We start from the raw sequence: 16478 nt of genomic DNA on the forward strand, positions 1-16478 counted from the left end.
CAGTAGACCCCTAACTAAAACAAAAAAAACCCAAACTGTAGACAAGGTCTGAGATTTCAGTTATGCTGATAAATGCCTGATATCTCCCAATCAACTTTATATGCTGAAATGTACCATGGAGATTAGTCTACACTAAATCCCATTTAAACAGGTGGTGGGCAGCATCTGTTCACTAGAACAGTGGTTCTCAACCCCTGGAGTCCGCAGAGTATGTCTAAGATTTCTAAAGGAGTCCGCACTTGCATCTGAATTTTTTTTTAGGAGTCTGCAAATGAAAAAAAATTGAGAACCACTGCATTGGAGTACAGAAAAGAGTTTCACTAAGGTAAGAAGAGGGATCTGAGAACATCAGCCTCAAAAGTCTGAAGTACCATTACTTGAGCACATCCCAATAGTTAATCATTGCTTAAGGTGTTTGCGAGGGAAATAAAATTCTGATCCTTGTGCTGTGCTGGTAAATGGAAAAAATATTTTTGGCTATTTTGTTTTCCACAAAGTATACAGTTATTGATTTGGGAATTTACACAGATTTTAATGTTTACAAAAGCATTTCACCTCACCTTTGATGCACATTTTCTTCTATACTACAATCTAGTTTTGAGGTTACTCTTGGAAGCAGTCTTAACATATAGAAAATACCAAGTATATACTAAAATCCAAGTCTTTTTTTTTTTAAATAGTAGTATTCCAAACGCACTTTAATGCTTTTCAATCAATTGATAGATTTAGTAATTTAAGACTGTGGGGTATAGATTTTGTTAAATCCATACCTAGTACATGGACAAGTGATCACAGATATATCTATTAAGACACTATAATGGATTTAGACGAGAGTGATGTTCATCAGGAGGTACAGTAAAAACCTGGACAAATAGGATAGTAACTTTCTTAGGGCTTTAATCTGGACAAGAATAGCAGTATCAAGTGGGTGAAGCATAATCCTGTTTATTGACAACATCAATAATAAAGGAGACTAGTTAAATTCAGATTTAGTGTAATCTGGATTTTAGGACTGCAGAGATAATACTCTACAAAGGACAAAGGGTGCTCATCAACCAGCAGAGATGCTAAATAGAAATTGGCCAGCTGTTCAACATTTTCTTTAATTCTTCACCATGCTCCTCACTTGAAAAATAAGAATTGCCTACACATTCATCGTGGCCGTGAAGAGTATCTGTAAGGGACTGTGGAATCCATTTAACAGAGTCTGAAAACAAGAATCATTTATGAACTATGAATTGTAATTGACAAAGATCATTACAATAGTAATGACACAAAGCAAAAACTATGCATCAAGTCTACCCTCATGATTATATAGTTTTACTTCAATAAAATATAAAGCTGAGTCATAAATATCCATTTCCTTCCTAACACACTAGGGAAATGCATAATAGAAACATGTGCAACCTACTGTATTCTCTTGATATTTATTAGTAAATTCAAAACGTGATTATTAAACTACATAATTGAAATGTTCTTCTCTTTCCTTATGCTGGTCTTCCATACTTTTGGCATAGTAGTTTTAGCAATGTCAACGTCAATAACACACTATATACAATTACTGTATATTTAGTTATATTTATAGTTTAGTTCATATCCATATTTTTATACACACACAGCTAACTTTCAAAAGACTGCACAGATCATACACAGGTGGATGAAAGCAGGAACTTTAGAATCCCGATATTAGGTCTACAGAGGACCTAATGCAGTAGGAATTAACTGATTGTCAGGTGGTGCACCACAAAACTTATGGACAAAGAACCAGAATATGCAATATAGACAATGACATCTCACCCTAGATGCTTCAGATCACATCACATGATCACGTTATAACCTGAGACAAGGCAAGCAGGTAGTGGTAATGAGTCTCATGACTAGTCATTTAGCAAGCACAGTTAGCAGCAAATACTAAGGGCGGGAAGGACTATATATAGGGGGATGATTTAACTGAGAAGGACTAGTTCCCAGCTGGCCCACAGCATAGCATTAATAGGACATCAACCTAGAATTTAAGGAAAGGGAGCAAGGCCAGATAAAGGTTGCAGAAAAATAAGTGTTTCTTTTTTTAATTAAAAAGACACAGAAACCAGGGTCTAGAATACAAAGCTACAGCCTACTCTTGTTCTAGGGCTTACAGAAATAGCAAAGGACTAGTCTGTCCTGGCCTGTCCTTCCTGGAAAGCAGATCAAGGTGTAAGGTGTGCTAGTATAGGGACCACTGGGGTTAGAAAGAAAATTGTGGAATGGTTCAAATGATATCAGGGATGGAAGGAATTTAAGAAAGTCAGTCATAAGGAGTTTTTGTGAGGTCCTGCAAATTAGTTCGTTTCAATTTTTTCAAATTGACAGGGTCCCTTTAAACCATGATTGACATGGAACTTATCTTCTAAAGATTAGATTTCTACATGAAAAAATAGTAAGAGCAATCCTATTTTTAACAAGAAGAGAAAGAAAAACAACGGATACATGAGGACAGGCAATTTATTATCCTGTTTTGGCAAAACATTGTAGAAGGAATCTTGAAGTAAACACTTGACAACTATGCAACTTTCAAAATTAAACCTATTTATGGAGTTAGGGGAAAAAAGGTATTTTCTCAAATGACACATATTCCAGTCTAATAATGCTTGTTTGATTTTGTGTCCCTGCTTCACTTTTGTGGCCTGTCTGAGGTAGACAATTACAAGCACACTATATTATGTAAATATTACTACTTATGTCATTTATGTAATTTTCTTAGCAGAAAAAGGGACAAGGTATGTACATTCTGTTCAGATTTTAATTTCTCAGTTTCCCATTCCTAGATTAAAATACCTTAATTTTCAAAGCTCAAATCCCAGCACTGATCATTCATAAATTACTTGACGTACAAGATCAACTCACTTTTTCCACATATTCAAACACTAAGTATAATTTTCCTCTTCTTCTGAAAGCTTCCTTCAGCTCCACTATGTTTTCCTGTTTCAAAGTGCGAAGCATTTTAAGCTCTCGTAAAGTGGTTTCTTTGACTTCTTCATTTTCTAGAATATAAACAGTGGTAAGTGTGGTACAACAAAATTTATGGAAGAACAACAATAACCGTAGTAATCAAGGTTAACAATCTGTGATGTCTCAGCAACACTTAGCCTTTTCTCTATTTTACAGGTCTTGAGCAGAAAAGTCCTTTGGGTATCTTAAAAGGTACATTAGTTGAAGAACAAAAATCTAAACAGTCACTAAAAAAGTAAAAGCTCTACTCAACTTTCTGACACTAATGTACCAAATTCAGTGGTCACTCACACTAAAAAGCAATTCAGAAAATAAGCTATTTTAGTAATTTGGGTACTACATGTAACATGCATATCTGCCAGTCTACATATACAACTATTAAAATGGACTTCAAGCACCTACTTTTAAACATTCAAAAAATAATCACTGCACACTTCCCTCTCTCTGATATCCACTGACAAAGGTTTATGATTTAACTTGGGCTCCCTCTGCTGCTTGGCTGGTTCGGCATCAGAAGAGGGAAAATATTGTACAATCATGTGCAAACTTGATATCCCTCACCCCACCGCTCCTCAAGTTTTTGGTTATGATGGAGTGGAGTGGTATCCAATAATTGTTTGCATTTACATGTTTTTCATCCTGAAGAATCTTAACACGCTTTACAAATTATGTGTACACACTAGACAGCATCAGTGAAGTGGGAACTGATCAGTTCACTGCATACTTCAAACACTGGGAAGAAGGGTCATTTTTGGCCAGTGATTTAAGAACAAACTCAGACCACTCTGAAAAGTACCATAGAACTCTAACAGCCATGAGGAGGACAGCAGAGTAAAGCACGCAGAATTTCTGTTTTAAAGGTCTCACACAAAAGACTTTCAATACAATAAGTTCAATGATGCAAATACTCAGTTCATCCGTTTTGAAAGTGGAAGGGCCAAAGCTGATGTAGTAAAGATTTAAATCTGATGTTCTACAGAGCCTAGGATTTCAATTTCGAGTACTTTTTAGATTGTAAGCTCTTTAAGTCAGGGACTGTCATTTACTATAAGTTTGTGCAACACTTCACACAATGGGGCCCTGACCTGGATGTCTTCTGGGCAATAATGCAATATAAATATTACTAAAATAAAATAAAATAAAATAAGCTATTGCCTTCTATACTGTTAGTCTTGACATTTTATTTTTTTTTAAATAATTTCAATGGATAATATTGATTTTTATTTTTAAGCTTTGTTGGTTTTTATTGATAAATATATTCATGGTTGCACAAAATTATGAGTTTTAAGCATTTTTCAATTATTTTCACATTTATGGGAAATTATGGAGCAGTAAGACAATTATTTAATGACAGTAGATGCTGAGATTCGAAAAGTTGAAGCTTTATAACTAACACAAATTATCAACATGATATGTCTAAATACACAAAATAAATACCCTTTAATCAAATTCTAAATTCTCAAGCTCCATTTTTCTCTTTGACTACTTGTAAATTCTGATTATCAATATAAATATTTTTTCATCAGTTTGTGTGTAGATGGTGAAATTTATGTTTACTGACATTTAGTGACAATCTAATTTTTCCATGCCTATATCTGATAGCCATCTGAACAAAATCCCTTGAAGTCAATGAGATTTCCAGATGAACATCCAAAGGTAGAACCTGGCCATTAACCTCAGTAGTGCACACCATGTCAAAAACCGAAGTACTTTAATGAATCAAGAAAGCGTGACTGAGCAGATTCAAGCTAATTGACAATTGTAGGTCGGACGTCAGTATGAAAGCCTTATTGAACTTGGAGGTAGAAAAGAAGGGATAGGGCAGGAGGAGAAGAGGACTATGTCCAGCTTGGTTTTCCAGTTAGGCAAAGGGGTGCTTACCACACTCAGATAACAGGAGTGCAATTACTGAGAGGAAGAGGCAAAAGCAGGTTAGGGAGAGTAGAGAAAAGAAAAACGAGTTGGAGAAAAAGCAGAGAGAAGAGGAAAGTGAAGAGATGGAAAGAAAAAGGAACATTAAAATATTACTAGTATCACAAAAAGGTTACAATTAAAAACAGAAGAGAAGCAATTTCAACCATTTTATTTTAAACAAGTGTGCCAGTTGGCCTACATCAACCTGATTACACATTTCCTGCTTTCACCAGATGCAATCTACTACATTGTATTTACCACATATACATCAATAGTAATACATTAAGGCATTAAAGGACAATTAAAATTAATTCAACTTTGTAATGAACTACTGTGTTAATGAGACTGGTATGCAATGCCCTGAAGTCAATCCTATATAAATATTTTGTATATATTCCCTAAAACTACTGTAAACAATTGCCATGAACACAAAACAGCAGTCATCAGACATGTAAATTGAAATATGTGAAATGATGGGCTCTGCAATTTGTACCCAATGGTGACTGTAAAGAAGAAAAGAATCATGTGTTCTATAAGCCACTCAATTTAGTTCCTGAAATCTGGACAGAATAAGCATCCTGTTGAGAGCTCAGAGACAGTTGTTTTCTACAACAGGGTTGTCTCTTCAGCAGCCAGCTCCAGTCCTGAAAACTATTCTGAAATATTGTGATGATCTGTTTGATAAGGATCATCACAATTAATTTCAGCCAGTATTTTCTGCTTTTGGTATAAAACAGGACTCTTGAATGACAAAGCTAAAAGACTTACTGAATACATCATCCAGGCATCTGTTGGCAGGTGTTGGTCAGAGTTTGCATTGGATAAAGTGACACAGAGGTAAATTTAACTTTCCTGACAACCAATTGCGTCTCCATGGTCATTAGACATTCCATGGCAAACAGCAGATAAAACATTTACCAAAATCTAATTGTTGGCATTTTGAGCTATATAATTAAGGCTATAAGGAGCCATTAGGCCAACACAGCGTAAGTGGTGGCACATCGCTGCGATACTCCAGGAAGGAATTATACCTCTTTGGGTAAAAATTCCCCAGCTGCTATCCCTTTGGTCTATAGTGAGGAAGAAAATCACTTCACACTTGACTTACTCCCCTGCTTGAGCCTGGTTAGCTCTGATGATCAGTGCATGGACAGTAGGGGATGGAGCCATTGCTCTGCCCATTTCCTTATCCTGCCTGCTACCCAGTCCCTACTCTTGCTACTCTGCCAGGCACCATAATCCAGGTACTGTTAATGTGGTTGCACATGAGAGGAAGGTGGGGATGGGGATGTGGAGCTTACTCCCTTGTGTGGCTACTTACTTCAAGGCCACAGTCCATCTTTCAGATAGGAGTTAAGGTATCAAAGCCCAGGACACTAGTACAGCTAATGCACCATCATTGAGATTGCCATTTTTAAGTCATCTCTCAGTACGTGAGGTCTTGTATTTTCACCATGTATCAGCAACACATTTGTTTACATGATCACCAAAGAAACAATTACCTTCGCTGTCTTTGAATTTCTTGATAGCCACAATTTCATGTGTCTCCTGTAAAATAAAAACAAAACAGGAGATGAGAAAGGCGAGATTTTTTTTTTCTGAACACTAGATCAAATAAAATATCCAGATTAAATAGTGTTTTCATTTTACACACAAAGCAAAAATAAAGTGAATGTAGAATTTGCGAAAATCTTAATGATTAGGCCAACTGCAGTATATAAGCATACTCAACAAATATGCTAGGATTAGACAACCAAATGTGCAACTGTTCAAGGTGGACACCAAAAATGCATTTTCAGATAAATAAAACGAATGACCTTGTTTTCAAAGGAGCTGGGCACCTGCAGCTCCCATTGCTCAGCTGCTCTGAAAGTCAGGTTTCTTATTTAGGTGACCAAAATAGGGATTTAGGGGCTTATATTTGTGCACCCAAATTTAAAAATATTAGCCAATGGCCAAGATTTACAAGACTGACTAGTACTTTTGGGTCCCCAACCTGAAAAACCTCAAAGGTGTGAGATTTTTTTCAGAGAATGGGAATGCTGCACTTTCTGAAAATCAGACTCCTTTAAGGTACCTCAAGTTGGAGAGCCAAAATCAATCACCCCAAATCACTAGTCATTTTTGAAAATGTTGGTCTGTGTGCTTACCTCAGAACTACAGTTAACATGGCTTGAAAGAGTCTCTTGAAGTCATCTAGTCCTGCCTCTGCCCCCATGAAGGATTCTCATCTAAACTGATCTCTAGTTTATTTCCACTGAAGCACCCATCCCTCCTAAAATATAAATCTACAGTCTATTCATATAGGGCACATATGACTATAAAGGACAGATTTACTGGATATTTCATGTACTTTTCTGTGTAGGATGCTGCAACATGCTACAAGAAAGTCCCTATGCTGCCCAATGTAAGTACATCTCTTTTTGAAATGTCAATATTCCAAAGAAGTAACAGTACTTCACACAGTGCTGAGGCCTGTCAGCATACGAATGTTTAGCATAGTTAGCACGTAAATATCTTGAAACGCTGGGTTCAACAGTGCCATACGAATGCTGGTTCTCACTTTCAGGTGAGATTCTAAATAAGAGCAGGCAGCATTTTCTCCTGTAAATATAAACAAACTTGTTTGTCCTAGCTGTTGACTGAATAAGAAAAAGGATTTAGTGAACTTGTAGGCTCTAAAATTTTACATTGTTTTATTTTTGAGTGCAATTATGTAAAAAAATATTCTACATTTGTAAGTTGTACTTTCATGATAAAGAGACTGCACGACAATACTTGTGAGGTGAATTGAAAAATACTATTTTTGTTTCTCTTTTTTACAGTGCAAATATCTGAAATAAAAAATAATAAAGTGAGTATTGCACAGTTTGAATTCTGTGTTGTAAATGAAATCAATATATTTTAAAATGTAGAAAACATCCAAAAATATATAAATGGTATATTAACCAAGGAGTACAGTTTTACTCAACATAAAGAGTGACAGAACTTGTGGCCATTTTTCATCTGGAAAGAGAAACGTGTCCTACCACGTTAACTTCTCTGAGCCTCATGTCAGGATTGGCAGAAGAGCCCTTGATTAAGAAAGAATCAATATGAACGTGTTTAATGGAGCATAACAAGTTTCTCTTTATGTATCAAGGATCTGACAACTCTGACATCAGGCACAGAATGAGAAACCAATCCTTAAAACATATAGCTAAACTGATGTATTTCAGAAACCAATTTATTTAGCTATAATTGTAGTGCCTTGTGGTGTGTGTTTTAGTAACCGAGGCCCCAAAGTTATGAGTTATTACTATTTAAAAACTGCAAAGGCATCAAAGTTGTTTAGAAGAGATAGAACAGAGGGCTGAGAGAAAAGAAATCTGAAGCTCTAACGGCAAGATTTCTTCTGTCTGACAAAATTTAGAGTTGCTGAGTCTTTTACAAGAATGTACTATTGGTGCAGTTAAAGAAATTTCCCTTTTCCCCCCATCTCTGAATGAATTAAAAAAATTATATCAAATACAAAGATATATAATGTTTCCTGATACAATAATGAAAAATAGGGAACTTGGTAGAATCTACTACAGTGATTAAATGAAGTTATATGTATCAAACTGAAGTCAACTATAAGTGATAAAGCTTTGGGCAAAACAGTGTCAACTTTAATGGCAGGGCAATCCTGCTGGGGAAAAAAGGGGTTGCTTTCATAATGATTTATTTTAGTTTAGTGACAAACTGAAGAAGTAAGGCTAATGTATGCAATCAAGCATGTTTATGCTATCTAGTTAATTAAATACACCTATGCTGAAACAGTAAATAAAAGGAACTGAAAACCAAATTGTGTGTTTATAAGGACACGATCATAAAATGGAATAATCAGAAATATAAATGTGATTAAGAATGCACAGACTCAGTCCAGTCATACATAACAAAGCCCCACCACTACTGTTAAAACAATGAGAACAGAAATGGAAGATTTATACAGCTGTTTCAGACTCTTGCAGAACAGTTCTTGAAGTAACTTTGCATTGTATAATGGACAGTTAAAACTTGTTTAGAGCATCAGAGAATATGAAAGAACTTTATATGAACTTTAAACTGGACATTTCCACAGCTAGCAGAGAGATGGAGAAACTGCAACTTCAACAAGCATAACTGCAGAGTTGTCCCAGTGGTGCCCAATTCTGATGAACGCTTAGTCAAAAATCTAAACCAAAGTCACCTTCCCAACATAGTGATTAAGTATAAGTGTTATTTTCTGTGATTGTGTAATTTGATTCTGAAAACCTGAATGGTTATTATCAACCAATTTTCTAGATTATGTTAGTCAAATCATAGTCCAATACTAGTTTTGCCATCTTGTAGCCTATGCTATTAGTTGCTGTTAAGGTTATTGAATGAAAAAACTCTATAAAACTCAATTCAACTTTCGAGTCCTTTTCTTTAATTAAGCAACTGAAATTAAAGTTAAGGTGGTACAGGTAATCAGTTTTTAACTAAAGTTTGTTTTATTACCCCCGTTCCTTCCCCCCCTTTTATTTATATATTTTATTTACAGTGCCATACAGGCCACTGGTTTCAGGTCAGGAATCTTAAATCAGAATTGTTTAAGTCAAAAAGGTAAATATTAATGTCACAAACATCATGCAAAGTTATGATGCAATGGCTTTATTTTCTGAGACACCTAAGAAGCTGTAGTAAGTCTTGGATACAGAACGGTACACATGAAAATATTCCTGAAAGATAAATATGATGTTTAAAATCACCAGGTTTGTTCCATTTTTCTCTAAGAATATGCATGGACTCAGTGTGCCCCCTATACAGCAATGGTCCTTAATTTTGCATTTTTGCTTTAAATGGTACAAATGATTAACAATGTTTTTGTGCACATATCAACAAATGGAGATTAATTAAATGCTGAAGGAAAGAAAATGCCCTATAGGAGCTAGATATTATTATTACAAGCGTATTATGCCCCCTGCCTACACCTACGCCCTCTCCCCCCCACACACACTCTTGCTTTTACACTAGCAGCCATGAGAAAACAAGAGAAGAGGTAAAGCATTTCCTTTTCTTCAGAGTTAGAAAGCAGTGTATGAGCTGACTTTCCAATTCCTTGCAAATATTGTGGGTGGCACTGGAATGAATAAAGAAGCAATCACAGGGTTCAATACTGATTAAACTGAGAGTAGATCTTTAAAGTGACTAACTGAAGGAATAGGGTGTATATAAAAGAGTGACGAGATTAGGAATAGAGTTATCATGGGTAGATGTTTAACGTATTGCACATAAAGGTAGCTATGGTACTCCCATTAATATTAATAGGAGCTGCACCCATCATATTCCATGCATCACACTGAACATTTACACACAGTTATAAATATAGCTTTAACATATGACATGGCATGTTTCAGCGGTTGATTAATTCACACCTTGGGCGTGTTGAAGCATGAGTCTGTAGGCCAAGAATTAAACACATTTTTAGTTTCTGCATGAAAAGTGGAATCAGAATTATTGCTCGTGAGATACATATTACAGGTGACAAAAATAATTCAGAACATAAAAACCGATTGCAATCTCACATAATGTCCACTAAATCAGGATTATATATGGCCCATGTAATTCATCCTAAAGTAGCCAAAAATAAAAACAAACAAATAACTCCCTGTGCTCTCCAACACCCCCCCCCCCCCCCAACCAACAGAATTCAGTCAGAAATATCTTTCTGATCCAATGGCCTTTCTAAAGAAAACCAGTGCTGAGTGTGACTTTCTGGTCTGCTCAAATATTGCATTTTTGCAGCAATAAAATATGAGGGACTGACCTGTCAATTATCCCTCAAATAACCCAGTGAAAACTTAAATAACAAAAATTATCCAGTGTCCCTACAGGATCCTCACCAGTCCTGCACTACCATTACAAGAAGAAGATGAAATCTATTTACCCTTTATAAGGAAACGCTTATCATGAAAGCTGTAATTTTGGTCAATAAAGTTATTTTAAAAGATCCGCAGAACAAAGGTGAATACCTTTGTGAATACCTTATCTGAAAATTCAATAGACAGAATCCAGTTGCCTACATGTTACTACTTTTTCCTCTCCATGAGAGTTTTAATCTGATAAATTAATTTCTCCATCAACACTACACCCCAAAGCATAATGTGCCCAAGTACTATCAGAGGGAGTATTTCCTTTTTCCAACTCTGAGTTATTAAAAAATGTGCTACTAATCATAAGCGTTACTAACAATTCAGGTTCTTGAAAGGCCACATCATTAATTGGATCTAAATGAATCACTAATGGGTCCTGAGGAAGACTGCTTCCAGATCTGATCTGTAATCCTACCCCAGTAACCTTGTGCTCTGGACAATACCACATATGAATAAAGGATTCCTATCTTCTCTCAACCACTCCAGTGTCAGTGCTGGTTGCTTTATAAAATTCTTTTACTTTTCACTGGGGTATCTTAAAACAGAAAGAGAAGATCCACAAAACCAGAGAGGAGATTTTCAAAAGCAATTAAGGGATTTAGCAATACAAATCCCATTGATTTTTCAATGGGGCTTGTACTCCCTACCCCTCTCAGGAGCTTTTGAAAATTGTAACCCCAAATAGCTAACCATTGCTCAAGGTGTGTTTTTGTCAACGTTTTTCCTCATCTCTTCAGAAAGCGAAGCTTTTCCTTTATGTTCCTAATGAGCAAATATTTATACATTCAAGGGCAAAAAACTACACTCACTTAGAGTTGAGGCTGCTTGGTGGTATATCATTCTCTTGCAGAATGCTGAGTTGAGCAAAACTCAAACTTCTTAAAACCAGGAAAAACAGTGTTAAGGTTGCCCATGCAGCCTAATCTCTGTCCTCTTTCAGCAATGCCCCAATATGCCCAATTAACACACATACCTTTACTCTGCCCACCCCCCAGTTGTTGAAATGTTCAAGCTCTTCACCTCTTTTTGCAACCCATTCACTTTCACACACAAGATGCCATCTCAAATTACTAATGGACAAAAGGAGGGAAAAAAGTTGCCCATGCCACTTTCACTCTAGTTTCTTTGAACGATGTTCCAATATGCACATAACTAAGACTAGCCCTTGACACTATAAGATTCCAAGGTTACAAATCATGGTATACACTCACACTTAGCCAACTCCCCAGAAAGAATACCACACATGTACGGTTTAAGACCCACTTCAAAGCCTTTTACAATTCCTTTGCCCTTCCTCAGAGGATACCATCTTAACCTACACATTTACTTACCCATCATTAAAGCATTAGAATCCTCTGATATTCCAACTCATTGCTGACTATATCCTTTGTAATAAAAGCCCTGTGCCCTTGCTACCTACATAACTCACACAATTTTGCACAAAAATAATGAATGCATACTTCCTCCTGAAGGTACACATGCACCTCCTCCCTTCCTTCACACACAAAAGGGTGGAAAACAGATCTCCTTATATCACAATCACAGCTCAGTTGCACACTTCAAAATAATCCACACACATCCTCGTATCACAGACACATCTTTACCAAGCAGGCACCAACTACTGTTTCCACCATTTAATTTAGGTACGCCTAAACTACTTCTGAACATTCCCTTTGCTCTGAATGTCATCCAGGGTATATCTACATTGTGGAGTAAAGTCGATTTAATTTAAATTGACCTTCACCCACTGAGCTGCAGAATTTGAAGGAGTGTGAACATACCACGTTCACTGAGTCAGGGGATTGTTTCCCCACCATCTGCACTTATGTTGATAATCAAAGCAGTGCACCGTGGTTAGCTATCCCACAATGCAACTACCTGCAGGGGCATTTAAGAAGGTTGTCATCCTCTCATGATGCAACATACTCCCTCCCTGTCCCAGTCCAAACAAACAGACGATCGCCTTTTCATGCCATTTTTTTCAAACCTTTCACTTTCTGCCACGCACATGTCATTGCCTCAGAGGAATGGAGCCTGCTCAGTTCTGCACTATTATTGTGAGTGTCACAAACACCGCACGACTTATTCTACGTATTTTCAGGGGCGAAACATGAGCCACAACGCTGAAAATTGTAATGTTACAGAGGCCGCCATGCTACAAACCATAGAACAAAAAAATTCCCGTTTACTGCAGGCTGTCATGCACCATCTGCGGTCAGTGGAATGCCAATTCTGGTCCCAGGAAACAAACAGTGACTAGTGGGATCACATCATTATGAAGATGTGGGATGATGGGCAGGGGCTGCAGTACTTTCGAATGCGAAAGGCCACTTCCTTGGAACTTTGCAGAGAGCTGTCCCCAGCCCAGAAACACATGAATACTCACTTGAGACCAGCTCTGACAGTGGAGAATAGAGTGGCCATCGCTCTGTGGAAGCTAGCAATGCCAGACTGCTACCGGTCAGTCAGGAATCAATTCAGAGTCGGTAAATCACCATGGGAGCAGCTGTGATACAAATGTGCCAGGCCATTAATAGACTTCTGTTAAGAAGGGTAGTGACTTTAGGAAATGTGGAGGACATAGTGGAAGACTTTTCCGCAATAGGGTTCCCAAACTGTGGGGGGGGCCATAGATGGCATGCAAATCCCTATCTTAGCCCCAGACCCTTTGCCACAGAGTACATAAATCGAAAAGGATACTTCTCAATGGTGTTGCAGGCTCTTGTGGATCACAGGGGACGCTTCACCGACAGCAATATGGGGTGGTCTGGAAAGGTGCATGACGCGTGCATCTTTAGGAACTCAGGTCTGTTAAAAAAGATGCAGGCGGGCACTTTCTTCCCTGACCAAAAAATAAATATTGGTGATATTGAAATGACAATCATGATTTTGGGGGATCCTGCCTACCCCTTGCTCCCCTAGCTAATAAAGTCCTACATCGGGCCCTGGACAGTGACAAAGAATGTTTTAATAATAGGCTCAGCAAGTGCAGAATGATGGTGGAATGTGCATTTAGACGTTTAACGGTGCGTTGGTGCAGTCTGCTCACTAGGTTAGACCTCAATGAAAAAAACATCCCCATAGTTATCTCTGCCAGTTGTGTGCTCCATAATGTCTGTGAGACAAAGTGGGAGAAGTTCCCGTTGGGTTGGGTTGGGTTGTGGAAGCAGACTGGCTGGCCTCAGACTTTGAGCAGCCAGATGCCACTGCAACGCTGAGAGCCGATCGCTGAGTGCTGCACCTCAAGGAAGCACTGAAAAACCGCTTTTGCAACGAGACACAACACTAATGTGTGTCGCTTATCTGTGCTGTGCAGTGCTTTCACTTTGCATCCCCTACCCAAACCCCCCAATCCAGTTCCCCTCCACCCCCTCACTCACCATTCCAGTTCCCCCCCACCTTTCCCCTTTATTCCTTTCTTATCAATAAACAGTAATGAATTGTAAGCAGTATGTTCCCCCCAACCTTCCATGTTCCCCACTGACCCAGTTCCCCCTCCCCACTGATCCAATTCACCCCTCCCTTTGTTCCCTTGTTATCAATAAACAATCAGTAATGAATTGTAAAACAGTACTTTTTTTATTGGTGATCCTTCACAGAGGGGGGAAAATTGAAGATAATTGAACATTCTGCATGCATTGAGTGGGGCCTGATAGGGGATACAGAGCCCATTTTGGCTGTGCACACACAAAAGAATCACACATTTCCACTCCTTAAAAGGGGCTGTTGCCTCTTTCTTCTCCCCTTAACCGGCGAGGAGTGCAGCACATACTGCACCCTGCTCAACTTCCTCCTAGACTGCTTGGGGGTGGGGGCTAGGAAACAGTGCATTCGCTCAGAGTTTTGCAGAGACTGCAGAGGGAGTCTCTCTTGCCACTGAACTTCCTGAAGCTCAACCAGATGCCTCAACATGTCTGACTGATTACGCATTATACACAGCATCTCATCTTGTACTGAACACTCATACTCCTGTGCTGCCTTTCTGTTGTCCATGTCCAGTCAGATAATGAAATCCCCCATGCTCTTAGCTCTGTGTCAACAGACGCAGAGGCGTTCATTATATCATTAAACAGGTCATCCTGAGTTCTTTTTTCGCCTTCTTATCTGCAACAGGCGCTCTGCAGGAGTATGAGATGGTGGTATGCTGAAGGCCACATTGTCCACTGTGAGGGAAGCAAAGCACAAGGTACCCATTGTTAACTCATTCCATGGACGAAAAGCAATGTTACAATTTATAAATAACTCCCCTTAGCCTTCCCAAGGGGAGGCTAGAACTGCATACCATTGCCTAACTATTGCAGGGGTCGGAGCGCCGTTCCAGCCATGGTAAGTAAGAGGCTAGTGCATCTATGTTAGGGAAATCCCTGGTGCCCATGCTATAGAAGTTCATGCTCCCTAGAGCAGCATGGATATCAGGCTCCCATTGATCAGGCTTTTAACAGGCAGTAGAAAGGGTGAGGGGTGGATATGGGTTAACCGTATCTGGAGGAAAACATGGGAACCCATTTGCAGATGCCCAAGGCCCATAGCAACAATGTCCTGCTTAGGGACTTGCAGTGCGCGGACCAATAAACCATCCCGGCTGTGGAATAACACAGTTTAAAAAACTTTCTTGAGTGGGTACTTTAAATGTGAGCCATCTTCCTTAGATAACCATGAATGATATCAGCTTGCTGAAAGTCACACAGGGGGAAAGGGAGGATTTGCTGCAAGCGTCTGGTTACAGGCCTGACCCTTATGCTGCTATACTGTGTTCCGCGATGATGCCTGCACAATGAATAACAGAGTGGTTGGGGAAAGTGTCCTAAGCTGCCCTCCGAAGAAACCTTCTGCAAAGCTTGAAAGCTACATGAAAGCTTCCTGGAGATATACATGGAGGATTCTTGGGGCATCCCTGTGCACATAAATAATCTTTTCTAAGGTGAACCCAATGCTTAAGCACACCAAGTACGAGGAAGCACAGCCCCAGCACCACACACACCACTTTATCCCGCTAATACAAGATTCTGGACTGGGGATATAACCAAAGACATGCAATTTGCAGTGCATACTCACCAGATGTGCCTTCTCCAGCATCCTGGTCAGTCACAGTTTCCTGTGTCTGGGTGGGCTGCTCCTGTGTTGCAAACTGCTTCTGGCTTTCAGGGAAAAGGGATACCCCACTCGTCTGCCCCCCATTCTCCTCATCATCCTCCTCCTCCTTGTCCATAGACTTGTCCTCATTCATCCTGGCCTCGGATTCCCCCAAGGTATCAAAACTGCTTATTGGCATAGTGGTGGGGTCTCCGCTGAGAATCGCATGTAGCGCCTTGTAAAAGCGACATGTTTTTGGTGAGGAGCCAGAACGACGGTTAGCTTCCCTAGTTTTCTGATAAGCCTGCCTTAGCTCTTTGAACATAAAACAACATGGCAATAATCCCATTCAAAACAATGGTACCTCTTGGATTATATCATTGCAAGAACACAGGATCTAAAGAGATGTCCAAACCACCCATGTTATGATAGGAACCAACTATTGCTGAATTGACCATCACCTAGTGAGGTCAGCCATCTCCATCAGCATTGTATCAAAACATAGAACGCAATCCAAATCACTTCGATGGCAATACAACATCCAAAGACTTCAATCCTCAAAGTACCAAGAAAATTTCCAAG

General features: G+C 38.8%; 1 protein-coding gene across 4 annotated transcripts in view; it reads right to left on the reverse strand.

Moving 5' to 3' along the window:
* CDKL5 (cyclin dependent kinase like 5) overlaps window positions 1–16478 on the reverse strand; it is a 190105-nt gene that overhangs the window by 73310 nt on the left and 100317 nt on the right. For all 4 annotated transcript variants that reach the window (XM_067566076.1, XM_067566077.1, XM_067566075.1 and 1 more), the window contains exons 4-5: window positions 6408–6453; window positions 2887–3023 (exon numbers count right to left, since the gene is read on the reverse strand). In XM_067566076.1, the coding sequence (XP_067422177.1) occupies window positions 2887–3023; window positions 6408–6453 (183 nt within the window). The remainder of the gene's footprint in view (window positions 1–2886; window positions 3024–6407; window positions 6454–16478) is intronic.

Source organism: Emydura macquarii, unplaced genomic scaffold, assembly GCF_026122565.2.
Source record: "Emydura macquarii macquarii isolate MOO-44397 ecotype Brisbane River unplaced genomic scaffold, CSIRO-AGI_Emac_v2 contig_2734, whole genome shotgun sequence".
NCBI lineage: Eukaryota > Metazoa > Chordata > Testudines > Chelidae > Emydura > Emydura macquarii.